Source organism: Amia ocellicauda, chromosome 9, assembly GCF_036373705.1.
Source record: "Amia ocellicauda isolate fAmiCal2 chromosome 9, fAmiCal2.hap1, whole genome shotgun sequence".
Classification (NCBI taxonomy): domain Eukaryota; kingdom Metazoa; phylum Chordata; class Actinopteri; order Amiiformes; family Amiidae; genus Amia; species Amia ocellicauda.
The window spans coordinates 42,711,422-42,730,858 of record NC_089858.1 but is presented as its reverse complement, the minus strand read 5'-3'; the positions used below and the strand labels follow the sequence as shown (position 1 = coordinate 42,730,858).

The 19,437-nt window shown below is 39.1% G+C and overlaps 2 protein-coding genes across 7 annotated transcripts in view; both read right to left on the bottom strand.

Moving 5' to 3' along the window:
* The window catches only part of inpp5l (inositol polyphosphate-5-phosphatase L), an 86,902-nt gene extending 83,851 nt beyond the window's left edge, over positions 1–3,051 (bottom strand). For both annotated transcript variants that reach the window (XM_066714549.1, XM_066714550.1), the window contains exon 1: positions 2,593–3,051. In XM_066714549.1, coding sequence (XP_066570646.1) covers positions 2,593–2,652 — 60 coding nt within the window. In that variant the 5' untranslated portion in view covers positions 2,653–3,051. The remainder of the gene's footprint in view (positions 1–2,592) is intronic.
* Positions 3,052–17,419: 14,368 nt separating this feature from the next.
* The window catches only part of gpat4 (glycerol-3-phosphate acyltransferase 4), a 92,024-nt gene continuing 90,006 nt past the window's right edge, over positions 17,420–19,437 (bottom strand). For all 5 annotated transcript variants that reach the window (XM_066714544.1, XM_066714542.1, XM_066714543.1 and 2 more), the window contains one exon: positions 17,420–19,341. In XM_066714544.1, coding sequence (XP_066570641.1) covers positions 19,233–19,341 — 109 coding nt within the window. In that variant the 3' untranslated portion in view covers positions 17,420–19,232. The remainder of the gene's footprint in view (positions 19,342–19,437) is intronic.

Here is a 19,437-nt window from a genome sequence, read left to right as displayed (position 1 = left end):
AGAACCAATTGCAATTAATTTAGCTAATTTCCTACAGTTCCTGTAATGTTTTGCTTTACTGTAATAAGGCTACATTATGTATTTTTTAATTTATGTAGTTCCCTGTATGTTTTTAAGTCAATCATGTTGTTGAATCATGTTGAAAGTTGGATAAAAGCATCAGATTTATAATCATCATCATCATCTAAACAGAACTGGAAACAAATATTCCCTTAATCGGCCTTTGCATCTACCTAGTTTTGCCACATTCAATACTATTATTATTTACTGGCAGACACCCTTACCCCTTACATGTGTCAAAGAAATGTATTTCAAAACCATCACAAAATACAGCAGGCCTAAATCCAAAAATTACAACACACAATAAGATACAATAAGTAAAGTTCTAGGTCTAGATAAAACATACATTCACATACTAAGAATGGAATGGGGAGTTTGTAAATACCTCTAATCAACAACGGTGATTGTGATTCTCGTACCTCTATACTTTACAGGTGAATAGCCAGGGTATGTCTTCTCATGCTACCTAATCCCTCTGTCCTGAACCTTACTGAAGTTCCTTTATGCAGTCACAATTCTAAGTCAAAATTTAAAAGAGAATTATCTTAAAGGATTCAATTGTAGCCAGTAAAGTTATGTAGGATCTTGTTATCACAGCCATTCTCTTGAAACAGTTTCATTCTTAAATTAATAAATATCCTCATTAACTTGTGTTATGGATGAGACTTTATGAACATTCCTGTATTTCCATTGTAAGTATATATTAACACTTTTATTTCCTCATGCATTCATAAATAATGAATGCATGAGATATAAGCCTGTATTCATGATACATTGCCAAATTATTTATATATACCAACATGAATTAGGCTAAACATGAACAGCCACTTATTATGAATTGTTAGCATGTTATGACAGGTCTTTAGATACAGCAAACCATGGCCAAATTTTCATAAACTTTTCAGCCAGTATACATTTGTTTATTTGAACATAGACAGAGTGTATGACTGTGTATTTGTCAATTTAAGTTACTTGAAATATCCTAAAAACCTTGGAAGACCATGATTTCTCAGATGGTATTTCTTACATAATCAAACATGTCAATTAGGAAATATGGTATCACAATAACCAATTAGGCAACATTTTATAGCAATTTGAATTTTAGATGCATTTGCCTATCAAATTGGAGGCCAATAGGTTACACAATGTGCTATTTGATGGAATAAGGTATTTGTACTGTTTTTTTGGTTTGTTTGTTTAAGATTTTTCAATATTTAAGATATTTTTGTATTATATAATAAAAGATTACTCTGAGACAGCTTGACCTTCATGAGAGTGATTTATATAATATAGGTCTAAATACTGTCCTTTACATTGTAATTGTTATACAATTAGTATTGTGTTGCTTTTTTAAATTGCTGCACCTGTTACCTAATAAATTATCAGCACAGGTTTAATTTGTAAATAGCATTAATAATACATTTAAATATTGTCTAAGGTTATACTGCTTCATTATTAAACATGATCTTTAACAAAATTGCTTATACATTCAACTTTGATCAATCTCTATAGCCATATATATATATATATATATATATATATATATATATATGTGTGTAACATCAAAGTATCTATATAATTGTATGTACTAATGTTGTTTCCCATACACAAAACTTGAAACACATCACTTTTAGTTGTACTGATACTTTGATGTTACATACATTTCGTGCATCAAACACCTTGCAGTCGCATGATGCTACACCGTTGTAGTTGTAGCAGAAACTGCTGTAACCAAGACAAACCCCTTCTGTATAAGTGTATTTCGCGGCACGGGCTGAGAATTTGTGCTTTTTGTTTCTCATTGCTTGTCTTTAACTTCGGCAGCACTGTTTCCGGTTTTATTTGAACAGATAAACACACCCGCATACCCGTTTTGATAGGCAGTTGTTAATGTGTCGGCGGGTTTGTCGCGAAGCCCCACGTCTTCACCTCTGTAACCCAGCCTTGCTCACGGTGAAGGAGGCAAAGATTACTTCAGACTCAGGGTTTAGTTGCTGGGAAAGGCCTGAGGTAGTACAGTATAATTTCTCTAAACCCCCCCCCCCCCCCAGTTACAACACCTTCAATTTCACACACTCCCAAATATTATCATATGCACGTAAACATATATGGTGCATAATTTTAAATGCTTCAAGGGAAATTATGAAACAGCAGTGCATGTATTTTTCAAAAAAGGCGTTTGTCCAATAATAACCATTTTATTGTTCTGCATGAAATTAACTTTTAAGCATTGGTTTTTGCACTATGCGAGTGATAGCGAGCTCACTTTTACATCATCTTACGACATAAAATAACTTGCATATTTTCGTAGAAGACGGTAGTTATACTTTGCATAATGAATGTGTGTTCATGGGGAAATATTTTCCCTTCAAACTCCCTCTACAGTATTCCCTAACAAGTCCTGATGACAGCCGATTTTTTTTTTCATGGGATATGCCTATGTAGGGTCGTAAATGGTCGTTCGAGTGATAACAATAACAAGCTTAAAAAACCCACAATTCACAACTTTCGCCGTAGTAAAAATCCACTTACATTATCAAACAACGATCCCACATTGGCAGTAACCAACAGGACGTCAGTGTAACTCCCCATGACAGTAGTCTAATCCACAATACAAACAGTCCAGACTGGCAGACGCTGCACACCTAACACTGGCAAACCAACAAGGTTACAGCTAATTAGTTTCAAGTCGTACATAAATGTGTCCCTTGGAAACGTTTCTTTCTTGTCTCATTTTCTCTGAGCAGTCCGAAGTCACTGGTGGCAATACATTATTGGTGCCGTCTTAATTCTCAGATCCTGGCGTTGGTCCCTTCGGGAGCCCAGTGTCTGCTCAGTGTGGGTACTGCAAGGAAATCGTCCTGTCCAAGCATGATAACAGGACTGGAGGGTGAGCAGACTTAATTCACGCACAGTTGACTGGCAAAACCGCGCAGATCCTGCCCTGCCTGGCCCTCAGTGTCAGTATAGTTGCCAATGTCGTGTGTTTGTGAACTCGGGAGCTCCGCCCCGCTGCTGTCGGCGGTTGACAGCACTTCAACGCGTTTAAACTGTAGCAGAGGGGTTGCGTTACAGCAACTCGAGCGAACAAGGGATACCATGTTTGGGGGGAAATGGATATTGGTACTTGTGTGTTTGCAGAATCTTCTAGAATGCATGGCAGAAAGAGGCATACACTGGGAGACTTGAGAGCGCCCCCCCCCCTAAAAAAACGGAAGGAAATCCCATAAGAAACGCATATCCTGTACTTCAAGCTTTGCTTTTACTGGGACTTGCAGGGTACACACGCATTGGACCAACTTTAATCAAAACAAGAAACTCGTAGGCTATATGTGTTCAAATAAACACGCATCTTACATGTTAACTACTAAGTAACTACCGAATGTATAGAATAGGGTGACAGGTTGATATACAAATTAAACATACAGCGTTTACCTGGAGTGGGGACCCACCCTGCTTGGCAGCCGGGGAATCCCTGACTGATTTCTATAATATGTTTTATGATCTAAAGTAGGAGATTTGAGCAGGTGCATTCTCGCAAACTTCAATCTTTATTTTTATTTTATATTTCTGTACACACGGAAGCCTATGACCATCGATTAGACTCGCACTCACTGGTGAGTGGCTGGGGATACACAGATGGCCCACACAGGAACTGCATTTCGAGATGTTGACAGACTCGGGAAAGCGATTAAGCAAATGACCAACGTTTTGTTTTTTGTTTTTTTAAAGGGACAGGAAGGCTAAGCCATAATGGTACACAAATAACGTGTTGAAGTGCACGCCAGCTTTCAGCGTGGATGCAGTGTCCTTGAAGGGTTGCATGGTTAAATTAATTTTACCACCAATTCCTTCACCAGCCTGGATTTCAGTATGACTTTCTATGGTTGTACTATGGTGCTTTAATTCACTCGGCTCCTGATATGACTATATGTTTATGTAATCTACACATAAAGCATGTATGTGCTTCCAAATGGCATTCCCTGGGACCACCTGTTTTAAGAAACTACTTTCACTAACCCCCCCTCCGCCCTGCTATCTACATTTACTTACTATGAAAATGTTGGTTGTGAGGCTAAGCAGCAGGCAATGAGAAAATTCCAATGAGTTGTGTTATGAGCGAAAGCAGTCTGTTTACAAGGGTCTGTTTCACTCTGCAATTTGTTAGGAGCTGTTCAGAAATATAAGTGGCAAAATGTCCAGGGCTATATTCAAACTTGTAACCTGTTATTCCTGTTATGAGGAAATAATTAATACAATCAAATAAATGGTGGAGTTTTACCACATTTGTGCCACTTTTACGTTTTTAACTTTTTTTTTTTTTAATGTAATATTGTATGACCCTGTATTTGTTATTCATATTTTGAAAATTACTGGTGAATTTAAGATGACAAACTTTTATGAATAGTACCAAAAGTAAATGTTATTATACTCTTTTGATCGTTTTAAATGTCACTAAATATGTACTGAAACCACGGTTGGGGAGTAACAGAATAAAGTAGCGGTGTTACGTGGTCAGATTACAGAATTTTGATACTTGTATTTCCGTTATGTTACTCCTGTCAGACGAGTATTCTGAATATCGATACTTTTTTAAAAATAATTAAGAGATGACAGATTACTTCTACATAATTTACATTAAAGTGTACAAGTAAAGGAATCCGAAGGGGCCGTGTGTAGTATTTTTGCAAAATAGTTTTTATTTACGGTCTGTAGCCAAAGAGAGGTTAATTCGGCGACATTTTGCAACAAGCAGCATAATGAAAGCTGTTAGTCAGTGATATCCCAGCTAGTAACACACAGCTGTACAACTGTGACCGTTGTGGCAACATTGCCAGTTAGCAGGGATTTAAAACAAAAAACAAAACAAAAAGAAAAACAGGCAATTGATCACTTTAAAGGAAATCAAATGTAACAAATATTAAAGTGCAATAGGCCCCTACAAGATGTGCCGACCACGGGACAATGTAGTCTGCTTCCGAGGACTCAATTTAAAATCTAAAAAAACATCTGTAGGTAAGATGTTATTTTTTTAAATGTGTGCAACTGTAATACAATTATGCTTGACCTGTCAGTAGAAAATACGCATTTTAATAATTATAATAAATACGATTTAATAATTATATATTTTTATGACAGCATAATAATAAGCAAAATAGTAAATAGTATAACCAAAAAACGTTATCGGTAGTTCATAGTTGCAGTAATACGTTATCTCAATTTAAGATATATCTACGTACATTACAAATAGTTCCTGTGCATCCTAGCTGATTCTGTGACTTAATGAAATACTTACTATAATACCAAAATAACAACATACAACGTGTTTATAGCCTAAAACAAAACAAATCGCACAAACTGAATAAACTAGTCCTAACCCTTTCGGGACCACAGAGACGCAAATCTGAGGATACAAAAAAACGATTTCAATCCGTCATTAGTATTAGGATGTGTAGTACATTTTGTTTCACTTCTTGAACTCAGCTGCTTTTGTTTTTTAATATAGGGGGGAAGTATTGCAAAAGTTATCTAAAACTGTTCTAATTAGTAACTGACTTGGAGTAATGTATTGGATTATGTTTTTAAAACAAGGTAATCAGTGGCATACGGGAATTTATGGCGGCCCCCGCAAGATCGGAGCACAATTCCACCCCCAGGATCGGAGCGCGATTGCACCAACCACCCACTCCCAAACAGGATCGGAGCGCGATTGTAACACCCCCAATTCCCCCCCCGCACCAACCACTCCCTTTTTTTTAACCAAATGTTGGGTGAGGCTCTTATTATTATTATTTGTATTTCTTGGCAGACGCCCTTATCCAGGGTGACTTACAACATAAGTGCAAAAATACAGAGAAGTACAAGGCCTCCTGGCACTGGAGGAGCGCAATGGTCTGGAGGGGATGTATGGAGAGACGAGTGACTGAAGGTAGCTTGGTGCAGTGTGGTCAAGACAGCGGTAGTTGAGGGTCAAAGTCTTGAACTGAATGCGTGCCACTATCAGGAGCCAGTGGAGGGAGCGGAGCAGTGGAGTAGCGTGTGCGAATCGTGGCAGAGAGAATACCAGACGAGCCGCAGAGTTCTGGATGAGCTGGAGTGGGCGGGTAGTGGATGCAGGCAGGCCAGCTGGCCAGGAGGGAGTTGCAGTAGTCCAGGCGGGAGAGTACCAGTGACTGGACGAGTAGCTGAGTTGAGTAGTTGGTGAGAAGGGACGGATCCGGCGTATGTTGCTCAGAAAGAATCTGCAGGTGTGCGTCAGCGCGGTGATGTGCTGGGAGTAGGAGAGCGCAGGATCGAGGGTGACTCCTAGATTTTTAGCGGAAGAAGGAGAGAGTGTGGTGGATTCCAAGGGGATCGAGATGGGGAGGTCAGAAGAAGGTGAGGAAGAGTGGGGGAAAAAGAGGAGATCTGATTTGGAGAGGTTGAGCTTGAGGTGGTGTGGGTGCATCCAGGCAGAAATGGCAGACAAGCAGGAAGAGATGCGTGAGGGGATGAGAGGGTCAGAAGAGGGAAAAGACAGGAAGATCTGGGCATCATCAGCGTAGAAGTGGTAGAAGAAACCATGGGAAGCAATAAGGGGGCCCAGGGAGCGAGTGTAGAGAGAGAACAGGAGCAGGCCCAGGATGGAGCCTTGGGGAACGCCTGTGAGGAGAGGTCGGGGGGTGGATGAGGAGCCTCGCCATGTCACTTGGTAGGACCGGTCACTGAGGTAGGAGGAGAACCAGGTGAGAGCAGTCCCAGAGATCCCAAGGTCAGCGAGGCAGGAGAGGAGGATGGAGTGATCAACGGTGTCAAATGCTGCAGAGAGGTCAAGGAGGATGAGGACTGAGGAGAGGGAGGCCGCCCGAGCGCGGCTGAGGGAGTCAGTGACAGCCAGGAGAGCCGTCTCAGTGGAGTGAGCTGTGCGGAAGCCAGATTGCGGATTGCATCTCTGAAGGTAATCCGTATTCTGTAACGGAATACTTTTTAAAAGTAACCCTCCCAACCCTGAGTGAAACAAACTCCCCTTCCTGACTTTGAAAGATAAGTATTTATGGACTTGGAGTAGGAGCCCCATGATGCCTGGTGTTCTCTGGATGGTAGGCTCCAGTTTAGTTCTGTAACTAAAAGAGACCCCCGCTGCAGAACAAAGAATCGTGCAAACTAGAATATTTTCATTGTTTATAGTCCAAAGGTATATTGAAGTAAACAACATAGAAATCTGTTTTTATAAAGCGTCAGCGTTCTATTTTTATGCACAACGTTGGCAATGATATTTGCAAGAATCTGTTTAATTTTTCAAACACAAAAACAAAATAGTGTACTAAGAAAACCAATTTGAACAGTGAAGTTAGGGGTAAGATATTGTAAAATATGTAATACTAGTGGAAATATAGATTAGATTATCAATCATTATCAATTTCGTTTTGTGATCTCTTATTTCTGTCCATTTATGTTTAATTATGGTGACAACTATCAGTTACTGACAGCACTTCCCCTTTCTCAATCCTTCCTCAAGCTTAGATTATGGTGTATAACTTTTTTTTTTTTTAACATTTGAAGAAGTCAGTCATGTTCTCAGATCTGTGATTAGGTCACCTGCTTTGGAGAAAAGTCTTTCACTTTTCACTGATGTTGCAGGCAAAAGAGGTGACATATCAGCTGTCCCATTGTAGGCTGTAACTGAAACATCTAACGTTCAACAATAATTATCAATTCTAGTCTCTTCAGTTTCACAGCTGAAATCTCTACTGACAGGCAAGCTTGAATTACATATTTTTTTTAAGGTTTATTTCTAAAGTTTTTTTGGTTTGTAAGTGAAATGTTTAACATGTATAATTGAGCTTGTACTGGTGCATTAATATTACAGAACCATACCACACACTCCCCCAGCTCTGTACTGCACCAGTACCGCTGGCAGCCACTGGAAGTATGTCACAAATCAAGAGCATTATTAAAGCTGGCCAAAAGGTAATTTTAGTTTTATTCATATCTGGTAACATTAGGGAATAGATGAGTCAGCCAGGACATTATAGTTAAAGTTCCACTGAATACAAAAGGATCTGGATGAGCAGTGAAATCAAGACACATATTAGGCTCCACATTTTTGCAATTCCATTGTTAACCCCCAATAATTATGAAGATACTACAGAACGCTTATTCATGAACCATATAAACCCTTGGATTGAGTCAGCTGAAAATATAAAGCAAGCACATCTTTCACCTGTGCTAAATGCAAGCACTTTCACATTAGAGAAGCGGTGAGATGTATGTTTAAATGTATTAATTGTGTAAAAATTGTTTTCCAAGAATGGAAGACTAATCAAATCATTTGGGAATTTTGACAAGCAAGCAAAAGGTATTTAATGTTATGTTAGGTTTATATGAACCCATTAAATAAATAAAAGTACTATGCAGATAATCCATCAAAATGAAAAATAAATTTCACCATTCATATCTAAGGCCTATATACAAAGTGGTTCCACATTACTTTAAACCCTCTCTGAAAACAATGTTTACTGAAGGCTTACGGAGAGTTTCCATTGGGGTACAGCAAATATCATCTTTCATTTATGTGGTTAGATAAAACAGTATGATTTATACAAGAATCCTTTAAAGCCTTTAATCTGATAGAGGACTTCCTTACGACCTATCCATAAGTTAATTTTGAAGCTGTGGCCATGTGTATTTGAATTACATTCTTAGAGTTAGGATACGCGTACACTTAAAAAAAAAAAAGATAAGTTACAGTAAATGTCAGCAAAAACTAATGAAAAAAGGGAAATAAGTTGATTGAGTTGAGGGGTCTGAATACTAATGCAAACAGTTGGTGGAACACCTTTGTCAGCAATTACAACTGCAAGTCTTTCTGGGTCTTGTAGTGCAATTTCTGCCCATTCTTTAGTTTCTTGGGGATCACTTAAGAACAGGAGTTTTCATTTATTTCCACATATTCTCCATAGGATTCAAATTCAAAACTTTATTTAAACAGGTAAGGACATTGAGAAGAAGTTATCATTTGAAATGCCGACCAAGAGGCAGCAGTTAAAAAATACAAGTTAAAAACATCACAACCGTAAAAATGTTAAAAACAAAATCAGACTTAATGAAGTCAACATCTGCACTGGCACGTACATGAAACTGAGAAAAGTCATTCACGCTGAAAGAGGAAAGCACCTTTTGAAATCAAACCAGGTAGTTTAAATTCTTGATTGTAACTCATTCCAGTCATGAGACAGCACTGACACACGAGGGACAGTTCAGCTAATCAGGTTGCTAGATTGAAGATTATAAGAGGGGAATGATATTGTTGATAGATTGCTTGGTCTGTGTCATGCTAATCAATTCCATTTTCAATGTTCCAGTGTTTTGGGAAAACTGAAAAATTTGAAATGTATACATTTTCATATTTTATTGTTATAAACTTCTGTAAAAAAGAATGTGGTGTGCGATTTCAATGTTTTCACTACTGAAATAATGAAAAACAGAAAAGTGGTTGAAGTGTGAAAACTGAGAAATAAAATGCTCAGAAATAGGCTGTACCACGATGACAGGGGAGGACACTGCAGACTGGTTGCAAATGGGACACTGCTTTAATAAACATGCAATTCCTCTACTTAATGGTTGGTTATATGAAATTATATTGTGAAGATTATTTTTCCAGACTTGATTTTTTCTGAGAGTATTGAATTGATAAGTGTGCTTTTCTGATTAATGTTTTATAATTGAGTCTGTATGAATGATGTAGCCGACGTGTTTGAAGTGAAAGCCAGTTAACCATAGTGTGAAGATCAGTGATGAGTGCAGTAGGGAGCGCCAGCGCCTATGTGAGGGACGAATTAGAAGCAGCTTTGTTAACATCTCCATAATCTAAAATGGGTAGTACTGACATCTGGACCAGTAAATACTGGCTACAAAGTAAACAGAAGTATTTACAAGTTGCCACAGACAGACACAGGAGAGTACAGATGAGAGGCATCCATCTTGTTGTCTTTGTTTCAGAGCAGTCTTAGCATTCCTCATTTTGTTTTAACTTTGCCTTAATTGAAGTTAATCTGGTCTGTAGTTTGCCTTAATTGAAGTCAATTCAGTTCAGCTGCTGAATTGGTGAAAGTAAATGAAAGGTGATTTAGTCAAGGACTAGCAGAAATGTGGAGCCAGGTGGAGACAGTTAGGTGTGAATTGGAGGCAGGTAGACAAAAGCTACTTAAAGCAGCTGTTGAGAAAGAGCTGCACTGTTTCTCGGTCACAAAAAGTCAAGCAGTTGCCCAGGGGACAGAAACTCAGACGGAACAACTAACATTTAGAAGCATGTGGCCACTACAGTGTCAGGTTTGCAGAATCATTGCCTTCCTGGATTAACTCATCCATGAAGATTTAATTTGCAAACGTTGTCAGCATGTTGAAATCCTAGAGATCAAGGTCCGTGATCTTGAAACTCACCTTGTTGATCTGTGCTGTATTAGTGATGTAGAAGAATTAGTCAATCAGCCCATGGGAGAGATGGTGTGGATGCCAAAACCTAGGAGAGTTGAGACCTTAGAGAAGGAAAGTGTAGAGAATTGCTGGGTTACAATAGGTCGTAACCACAGAAAAGGGCGTGGACAACCCTTAGAGACATCCCAAGAGCTAGAAATGCCCAACAGGTTCGAACTCCTGTACACCGAGTTGGACAGTGACGGCTCAGAGGGTGACGGGAGGGCAGTTGAGGACCAGAGCACCATGGTGCCCACTACCCCCCAGAAGAGGGAGGTAGATATAGTAGGAAACTCAATTCTTAGAGGCGTAGATCACACAGTGTGTTCTAGTGATAAGACCTGCATGGTATCTTGCCTGCCTGGTGCTCAGGTTGCAGATCTCCCCTAAACTAGTAGATGGGCTACAGGCCAAAGCCGGGGGGAATCCACTGGTCATGGTCCACATTGGAACCAATGACATAGGAAAAGGTAGGGCAGAGGTTCTGTAAGACAAATTTAAAGAGTCAGGAAAGAAACTAAAGAGCAGAACCTCCATGGTAGTTTTCTCCTAAATCTTTCTGGCACCACGTGCATGGCCAGGGAGACAGAGATTAGAAAGTTTAACATGTGGTTGCAATCTTGGTGTAGGGAAGAAGGTTTCAGATTTATGGAGCATTGCTCTGTCTTCTGGGATAGATGGTACCTGTACAAACTGGACTAATCTAAACAGAAGGGGGCTAATGCATTGGGAGAGCGTATGTGCAGAGTAATTGAGAATCTTTTAAACTAGTGACCAGGGGGCAGGGAGTTCTGACAATGTGAGATGTTCCACTAAGGAAAGACAACCAAGGGAAACTACTAGTAGGAAAGTCCTGAAATATTTGTACCGCAATGCCAGGAGTATAAGGAACAAGATGTTAGACCTAGAAGCCACAGTGCTGGCGTGTGACTATGTTGTTGTAAGAGTGACAGAAACATGCGTTACAGAAAATGATGGGGATGAATACAAGTTGAAAGGATACACACAGTTTAGGAGGGACAGGCAAAATCAAAGAGGTGGTGGGGTAGCATTATATGTCAGAAATTACATTGAGGCAGAAGAACTCAAATTAGATCCTAGTAAATAATCTTTGTGGGTTAAACTTTTGAATAAAAGATCTGGAAGATTAGTGGTAGGAGTGTGTTACAGACCACCCAATTCAGATATTCAGAAAGATGTTGCATTGTACAATGTAATCAGGACTGAATGGAGCAAGGATGTGGCTGTTATAATGGGGGATTTCAATTTCCCAAACATAGACTGGGAAAGCCCAGTTGGGACTACAGAAGCAGAAATAGAAATGGTTGAGATGGTAAATGACTGCTTTCTAACTCAATTTGTCAGGGAGCCAACCAGAGAGAGCACATGCATCGACTTGATCTTTTCAAGTGACCAAGATAGAATCATAGGGACACTAGTTGGAGAACCAATGGCAAACTGTGATCACAATATGGTTAGCTTTGAGGCATACTTTCAAAAAACAAGGACTACAATTATAGAAAAGCAAACCTTAAAGGTATGAGGTGACACTTAGAGTTATGCCGGGGTCACACTACACGATTTTGAGCCCGATTTGAGCCCGATTTGGCCCTCATGACTGATCGGCACTGATCGTCATGACAATCAGCCTGGTCGGGGCGCGTCCCCGCTGCCGATGGTCGTGTAGTGTGAGACGGGCTGTGATGCGATCGCTTGCCCTCCGATCTGATCGTAAGCTTGTCGGAGCCCCTACGATTTTATTAAACATGTCTAATATTTACGACTCGAGCCAAGCTGACTGAAGAAGAGAGAAGAAACAGGAAGAATAAACATGACCGGAGAATAACATTGTCATACGTATTTATTAAAATACTTCAAATACCATTGGTTGTTTCGGGGCATGTTATTTTAAAATACTATACTCTTTTTGTGTTTGTCTGCACAGACGAACACAAACAACAACAGCAGCTTGTGGTCGCATTCTTTCCGCAGTTTTGCACAGATCTGCAGAAATCCACTGATTCCATTGGTGGAGCAGCACTGATCTGCGCTACACAGACGTGACCTGTACATGTGCACGTCCATGTTTGTTGACCTTTTTGCTGTGTGGATCACACGTGTTTCTGCGAGATTTGGAGGCTGTGATGTAGATCACCACGACAAGGATTTCAGATCAGTCGTGTAGTGTGTGTTCCCCTGTACTTAAGCGGTCGGGTAGTGTGCGCTCCTTCACGACGCAAAAGACACAAATTTGGTTCAAAATAGTAGTTAAGTGTGAGCTGCCAAAATCGGATCGGATTGTAGAAATCGTGTAGTGTGACCCCGGCATTAGACTGGAGCACACTGGATATAGATTCAGTTGAAAATGGATGGTTACATTTTAAGAATATTCTACTTGAGGCTCAGGAGAAATTTGTACCAAAACTTAGCAAACTGAGGACCACAAAACATTGGCCAAAATGGTTTAATAGAGGTATGCAAAAAAATTAAGAAAAAATGTTGTATAGCGCATACAAAAGGGATAGAGACTAAACAAAATACAAATATGTTGAACTGCAAAGAGGGAAATAGAAAGAAACTGTCACTGTTGCACCTCGGGGAGCACGGGAACAGGGGACCCAAGTGCAGTGCGTGGTCGGACAGGCGCGGGTCGAGTGCTGGCGGATCAGGGCAATGGAGGCTAGAGAGGGGGATGTGGTTGTGGACACGGGCGATAGTCATGGGATCAGGCAGACAGACAGGCAAAGGCGAGACGTCTCGTAGACGGGAAGACAGGCAATGGTCATCAAGGAGCGAGGAGACAAGGAGCGAGGAGGCAGGAGCTGGGCCAATGGAAGCAGAGGTATGAAACAATCGTGCACATGGGTAAAGGGCAAAAATGGAAAACAAACAAAATGTGGCAAATGTTCTAAAATGAGTATTCACAGAGGTTTTTACAAAAGAAAAAAATTATAACATGCCACAGGTTAACAATTAGTCCAATCAAATCCTAAGAGAGATCAGGATAAGTGAGGAGGAGGTACTAAAGGGACTAGTTGAATTAAAAAACAAATCACCTGGGCCAGATGGTATATTTCCAACAGTACTAGAGGGAAATTATTTATAGGCCGCTAACTCAAATATTCCAGTTGACACTTAAAACAGGGGATGTGCCAACTGACTGGAAGACTGCAAATGTCCATATTCTTGGTTAGTCAGCATGGGTTTAGACGAGGCAGATCATGTCTTACTAATTTATTAGAATTTTTTGAACATGCAACTGCATATTATATGATATTCTTAGATTTTCAAAAAGCTTTTAATAAGGTTCCACACCAAAGACTGATCCTCAAATTGGAAGCTGTAGGCATTCAGGGTAATGTAAGTAGATGGATTATGAACTGGTTGATGTATAGGAAACAGAGGGTGTCGATTAGAGGAGTCGCTTCTAACTGGAGTGAAGTTGTTACTGGAGTTCCACAGGGATTAGGGCATGTGCTTTTTCTAATATATATTAATGATAGTTAGCAAACTTGTCAAATTTGCAGATGATACTAAAATAGGTGGCTCAGCAGATACAATCTCGGCAGCACAGGTTATTCAAAGGGACTTAGATAATATTCAGTTGTGGGCCGACACCTGGCAGATGAAATTCAAGGTGGAAGCGGGAAGCAATAAAAAAGACAAACAATGCTAGGGTATATTGTCAAAAGTGTAGAAGTTAGAACAAGGGAAGTAATGTTAAGACTGTACAATGCACTAGTTAGACCTCATCTGGAATACTGTGTACAGTTCTAGGCACCACACTTCAAGAAAGATATTGCTGCTCTAGAGGCAGTTCAGAGGAGAGTAACCAAACTTATTCCAGGTTTGAAGTGTTGTTGATTGATGCACACTTTCTCCCATCTCAGTCATTGAAATCTGTAGCTCACCAGTTTCCTCCTTGCCCGACTGCTCAGTTTGGCGGCAGATCTAGGAAGTGTCTACTTGGTACAATGCACCTTCCATTTATTGATGATTGAGTAGACGATAGTCAGAGACATCAATTGTTTTGTACCCTTCTCCTGACCTGTGCATTTCAATGATTTATCCCTGACTTTCTTTGAAAGCTCTACGGTCTTTGCTTGAAATTCACTGCATGACCAAGAGTAAGGTGTTTTTATTCTGAAATCATGAGAACCACTATTTTCTGCACACATGAGGCCATTCACATAATTGCGTGGCTTGTTATGGTCATTTCGTACACCTGAATTAATTTACGTTTGCCACATCAAAGGGGTTGAATACTTATCCAATCATGACTTTTCCATTTTATATTTCATATTAACTTTTTAGATTTTGCTTTGAATGTGTGGAGTATGTTGTGTACATAACAAATTAATTCATATTTCAAAGTCTCATGACTTTAGTGTCAAGCTTTAAAACCATAGAATGTGAAAAATGAAAGTGTCTGAATACTAGCTTCTAGTTATCTAATAATATAACATTGATTACAACATCTATGAATTGTAGTATTACATTATTTCGTATAATTTCCTTATTTCTTATAATATATACATGACTTAGGGCTAGACCAAATCAAAAGTTGGTCTATTCCTGAATCATAAAATACAAACCTGTATCCTATCACCCTTTAATGATCAGAAGCCACTTTCTGCTATTTATGAATCAAAATGTGAGTAGACGTTTGTAATTTTATTATCTGTGAGTGGGTCAACATTTTGAATTGGTCTAACACTATGTTGTTCTCTGTAATGTGTTGCTAAATATGTATTGTGTAATGGTGTATTAAATCTTATGTATTTGTAGTATATTTCATGTTAGCTTGATTAAACATGTAAATCACCTTGGATTAACACCTCTGCTCAATTACATAATAGTAATACTACTACTGTCCAATCTGTAAGCACTGTGAAGGTACAGACTTAATATACCAGATCAAAACTACCAGTTTATTTTGTAACACCATGAAAATACCCAATCTACTTAATCTGAATTATGCTTATTAAATATTATAACTATTAAATGTTATGACTCCCTAATTTAGGATTTGTTTTATAAACAGAAAAAAAAACACATAACTACATTAAACTAAAGGCTAGTGTTTCTCAAATTTGTGATTTCCAAATGATTGCTCAAGTATGTTTTGTTAATTTGAACAGTAAATTCAAGGCTGAATAGAAATTATGAATGGACAGTATGTTCACTTCCAATCTTGAGGCAGGGATAATTGGGGAATGATCAGGGGCTAAATGTAAATACCCCTGTGAGACAAATGCCATAGTCTGACGGATCAAACATGGCACCAGTCTTGGACAGAGTGTGCCCCCAGACACCCAAACAGCAGCAGTGAAAACCTTCACATATTAGATTCTCAACTCTGATGAAAAATGTCATCTATGACCTTTTGAAACCAACACTCCCCTCAACCTTTCTAAAAAGAAAGCCAACTGGCAAATAAATGATCAGTCTATAATTTTAATGGTAGGTGTATTTTAACAGTGAGAAACAGAATCACAACAAAAAAATCCAGAAAAACGCATTTCAAAAAAGTTATAAATTGATTTGCATGTTAATAAGGGAAATAAGTATTTGATCCCCTATCAATCAGCAAGATTTCTGGCTCCCAGGTGTCTTTTATACAGGTAATGAGCTGAGATTAGGAGCACTCTCTTAAAGGGAGTGCTCCTAATCTCAGCTCGTTACCTGTATAAAAGACACCTGTCCACAGAAGCAATCAATCAATCAGATTCCAAACTCTCCACCATGGCCAAGACCAAAGAGCTGTCCAAGGATGTCAGGGACTAGATTGTAGACCTACACAAGGCTGGTATGGGCTACAAGACAAGCAGCTTGGTGAGAAGGTGACAACAGTTGGTGCGATTATTTGCAAATGGAAGAAACACAAAATAACTGTCAGTCTCCCTCGGTCTGGGGCTCCATGCAAGATCTCACCTCGTGGAGTTTCAATGATCATGAGAACGGTGAGTAATCAGCCCAGAACTACACGGGAGGATCTTGGTAATGATCTCAAGGCAGCTGGGACCATAGTCACCAAGAAAACAATTGGTAACACACTACGCCGTGAAGGACTGAAATCCTGCAGCGCCCGCAAGGTACCCCTGCTCAAGAAAGCCCATGTACAGGCCCATCTGAAGTTTGCCAATGAACATCTTAATGATTCAGAGGAGAACTGGGTGAAAGTGTTGTGATCAGATGAGACCAAAATCCAGCTCTTTGCCATCAACTCAACTCGCCGTGTTTGAACAAATGGAAGCAAGAGTAGAGTGCATCACCACCTCACATTAAAAATAACACTTAAAGCAGGATAATGTACTGACAAGATGGATGTTTCTGCTTACCTGAAATCCTTGACGTTGAACAAAAGTATCTTCTTGACTATCTTTCTCCTGTTTTCTGGTTTTGCAAACTCCTTCAGGGATGGAGATTCTTTGGTGGATGTACAGTTTTGTTCAGGTTGCTGTTCTATGCCCAGGACACTCCACTGGTGTAGCCCCACCTCACAGCCTCAATGTAACCTAAACCATTTACCACACTACAAGTCAGAGTCAAGGGTCAAGTCCAATTCCAGTTCTATAATGGAACAGAAATTGAAAATAAGAAATATACCAGTCATGAAAACGGAACTGATTGAACTCAGTTTGGAACTGGAAATGAACAAAAAGCAATTGACCCTACATCTCTGCTGCAATCCCTAGCAAAGGACAGAGTCGATTCCAGAATAGACATGCGCTTCCATAATCGCGTGATCATGTGCTTCTGTAAAGCACTCATTGAGAGTGATGTATAATTTACAATTAATAAAACTAAATCATACTAAAGTAGCATGCACATTTACTGCAACTCACCTCTTCTGCATTTCTGATTTATGCATATCAAACAAAAGATACTGCAAATCCTGGGAAATTGTCCACATACAATTAGTCTGGTTTTATTAAGGAATTTAATTACTTTAAAATTGTATAACACAAAGTCACCAATGGGGAAAACAATATGGGATATTTCAGAGGTTTTGGTTTGGCCAAATTGACATAATACACTGAATTATGTATTAGCATAATGTACAGTTGTTAATTCACCATACTTTTGCCTCTTCTTAGAATGTGGCTGGGCAGAATTTCTGATTTAAAGGAAATAAAGCTAAAAACCTTTATTTGGGAAACAAAAAACAAAAAAACTGTTTTCAAATTGTTCCCAATAAAACGAGTTTGCTAAAGTAATCCCATGCATGTAAAGATTTAATGAGTGATGGCAAATCTTGAGATGTTGCAATAAATGTGAACTCTACTATAATTTCAATGCACTGAGCTGGACTGCAATGCCCCACACAATCTATACAGGACTTCCTATTATTGCATTCTACTGCAAAATTGCAATGTGTGTAACCAGAGTTAATATGAACAAGAAATTAGTTTTACTTTAGGTTCATAGAACAGCTTCTCTTTGGGTGCTGATCAATTTCTACAAAAGCAAATGATGGAACTCACTGGAGACGTATTTAAATACTTTGATAAAAGTAATGGACCACCTCAAAAAAAGGTTCTGCATTAAAAAGTATTAATTAAAATGGAGCATACATTATGTATAACCAAATAGATCAATTAGATTGATAAACTGATGAATGGCTTGAGGCTGATAGGTAAAAGATGCATCTGGATAGATAAAGAGACATGTATAGCTACAGTAATGAACAAAGGTTTGCTAAACAAATGTGTGCAAGCTACAGGTACTCTTATGCAATAGCGAAGGTTTAATAAGTATGAACATTTGCAATCTCTCCATTTCCATTGCTATGTGCATGGTGTCTTTAAAAACCTTAGCCCTTGGCTGCAGTTACGAATTCTGTTATGTGGGAAGAATCATTAAGCTAAGTGATGAAGATCTATATAAAATGGGGTGAGGTCAGGTCACATTAGGGGATCCTGAAAGTGAATTATTCTTTCCCGCACCAAAATCTTATTAAAGGCTCTCATGCCATTAGATTGTTTTCATTTTTTTAAAGTAACGTCTTTGGGTAGGTCAGTAAATTAAACTTTTTTCACTCCAGAGTAGCCCCTGCCTTCATACTTGTGCATACAATTCTTAAAACAGGTGTTTAGCAATAAAGCAAAAGATAAAAAAAATAAACAAAACAGGACAGCATGCATTTGTGACCCTTCAAAAACTTGGTTCTGTGATCTAACACAGAACTGAACAAAACCAAAGTGACTAGGCTCTTCTGCTTATTATTCTCAACACAATCTTCAGTCTTTGAGCCAGGATAATTTTCCCTTATTTTCTTCTCCAAAACATAAAAGCAATAATAATAATGTGAAACCAAATCAACACAAACAAATAAGAACAAAGGAAAAATCCATGAAAAATCCATGAAAGAAGAAATAGGCTACAGTACCCTCAATAGGACTTGATTTCTGGAAAAAGAACAGCCATCTCATTGGCTTGCTAGAGTCCATCATTGCTGATAGAAAACAGAAGTCCTTATTACCTCCATTGTCTTGACTTGAAGAAGGCAAACCAAAGGCATGTCCTTGTTTATCTATAACAAAAACGTCCCTCACTCTGGAGGCTGTGAAGCTGTGAAGCTGGGAATATGAAAAGCCCCCGTTAGTATTCCAGTATATGAAGGTGGGTGCATTCTAGGGAAGGGTTCTAGAAAGTGCAGTGTTGTTTCTTCAGCACCCCCATACCCCCAGCCCAGATTCCCACACCACTGGCTCTCATGACCGGCTTCGATCCTCCTGGTTACCAACGAGCATCTTGCTGTACAGTTTCTGCTGCTCCTCCTTGAAAGTGTCTTTTACTTTCCCTCGTTTCAATCCGCCATCCCTACAAGACATACATACACTGGTTACTGCACTGTTGTCTAGGGTTGTCCAGTTGTTAATTTTCTGACTTTTCAACACAATGTAAAAAAAAAAAAAA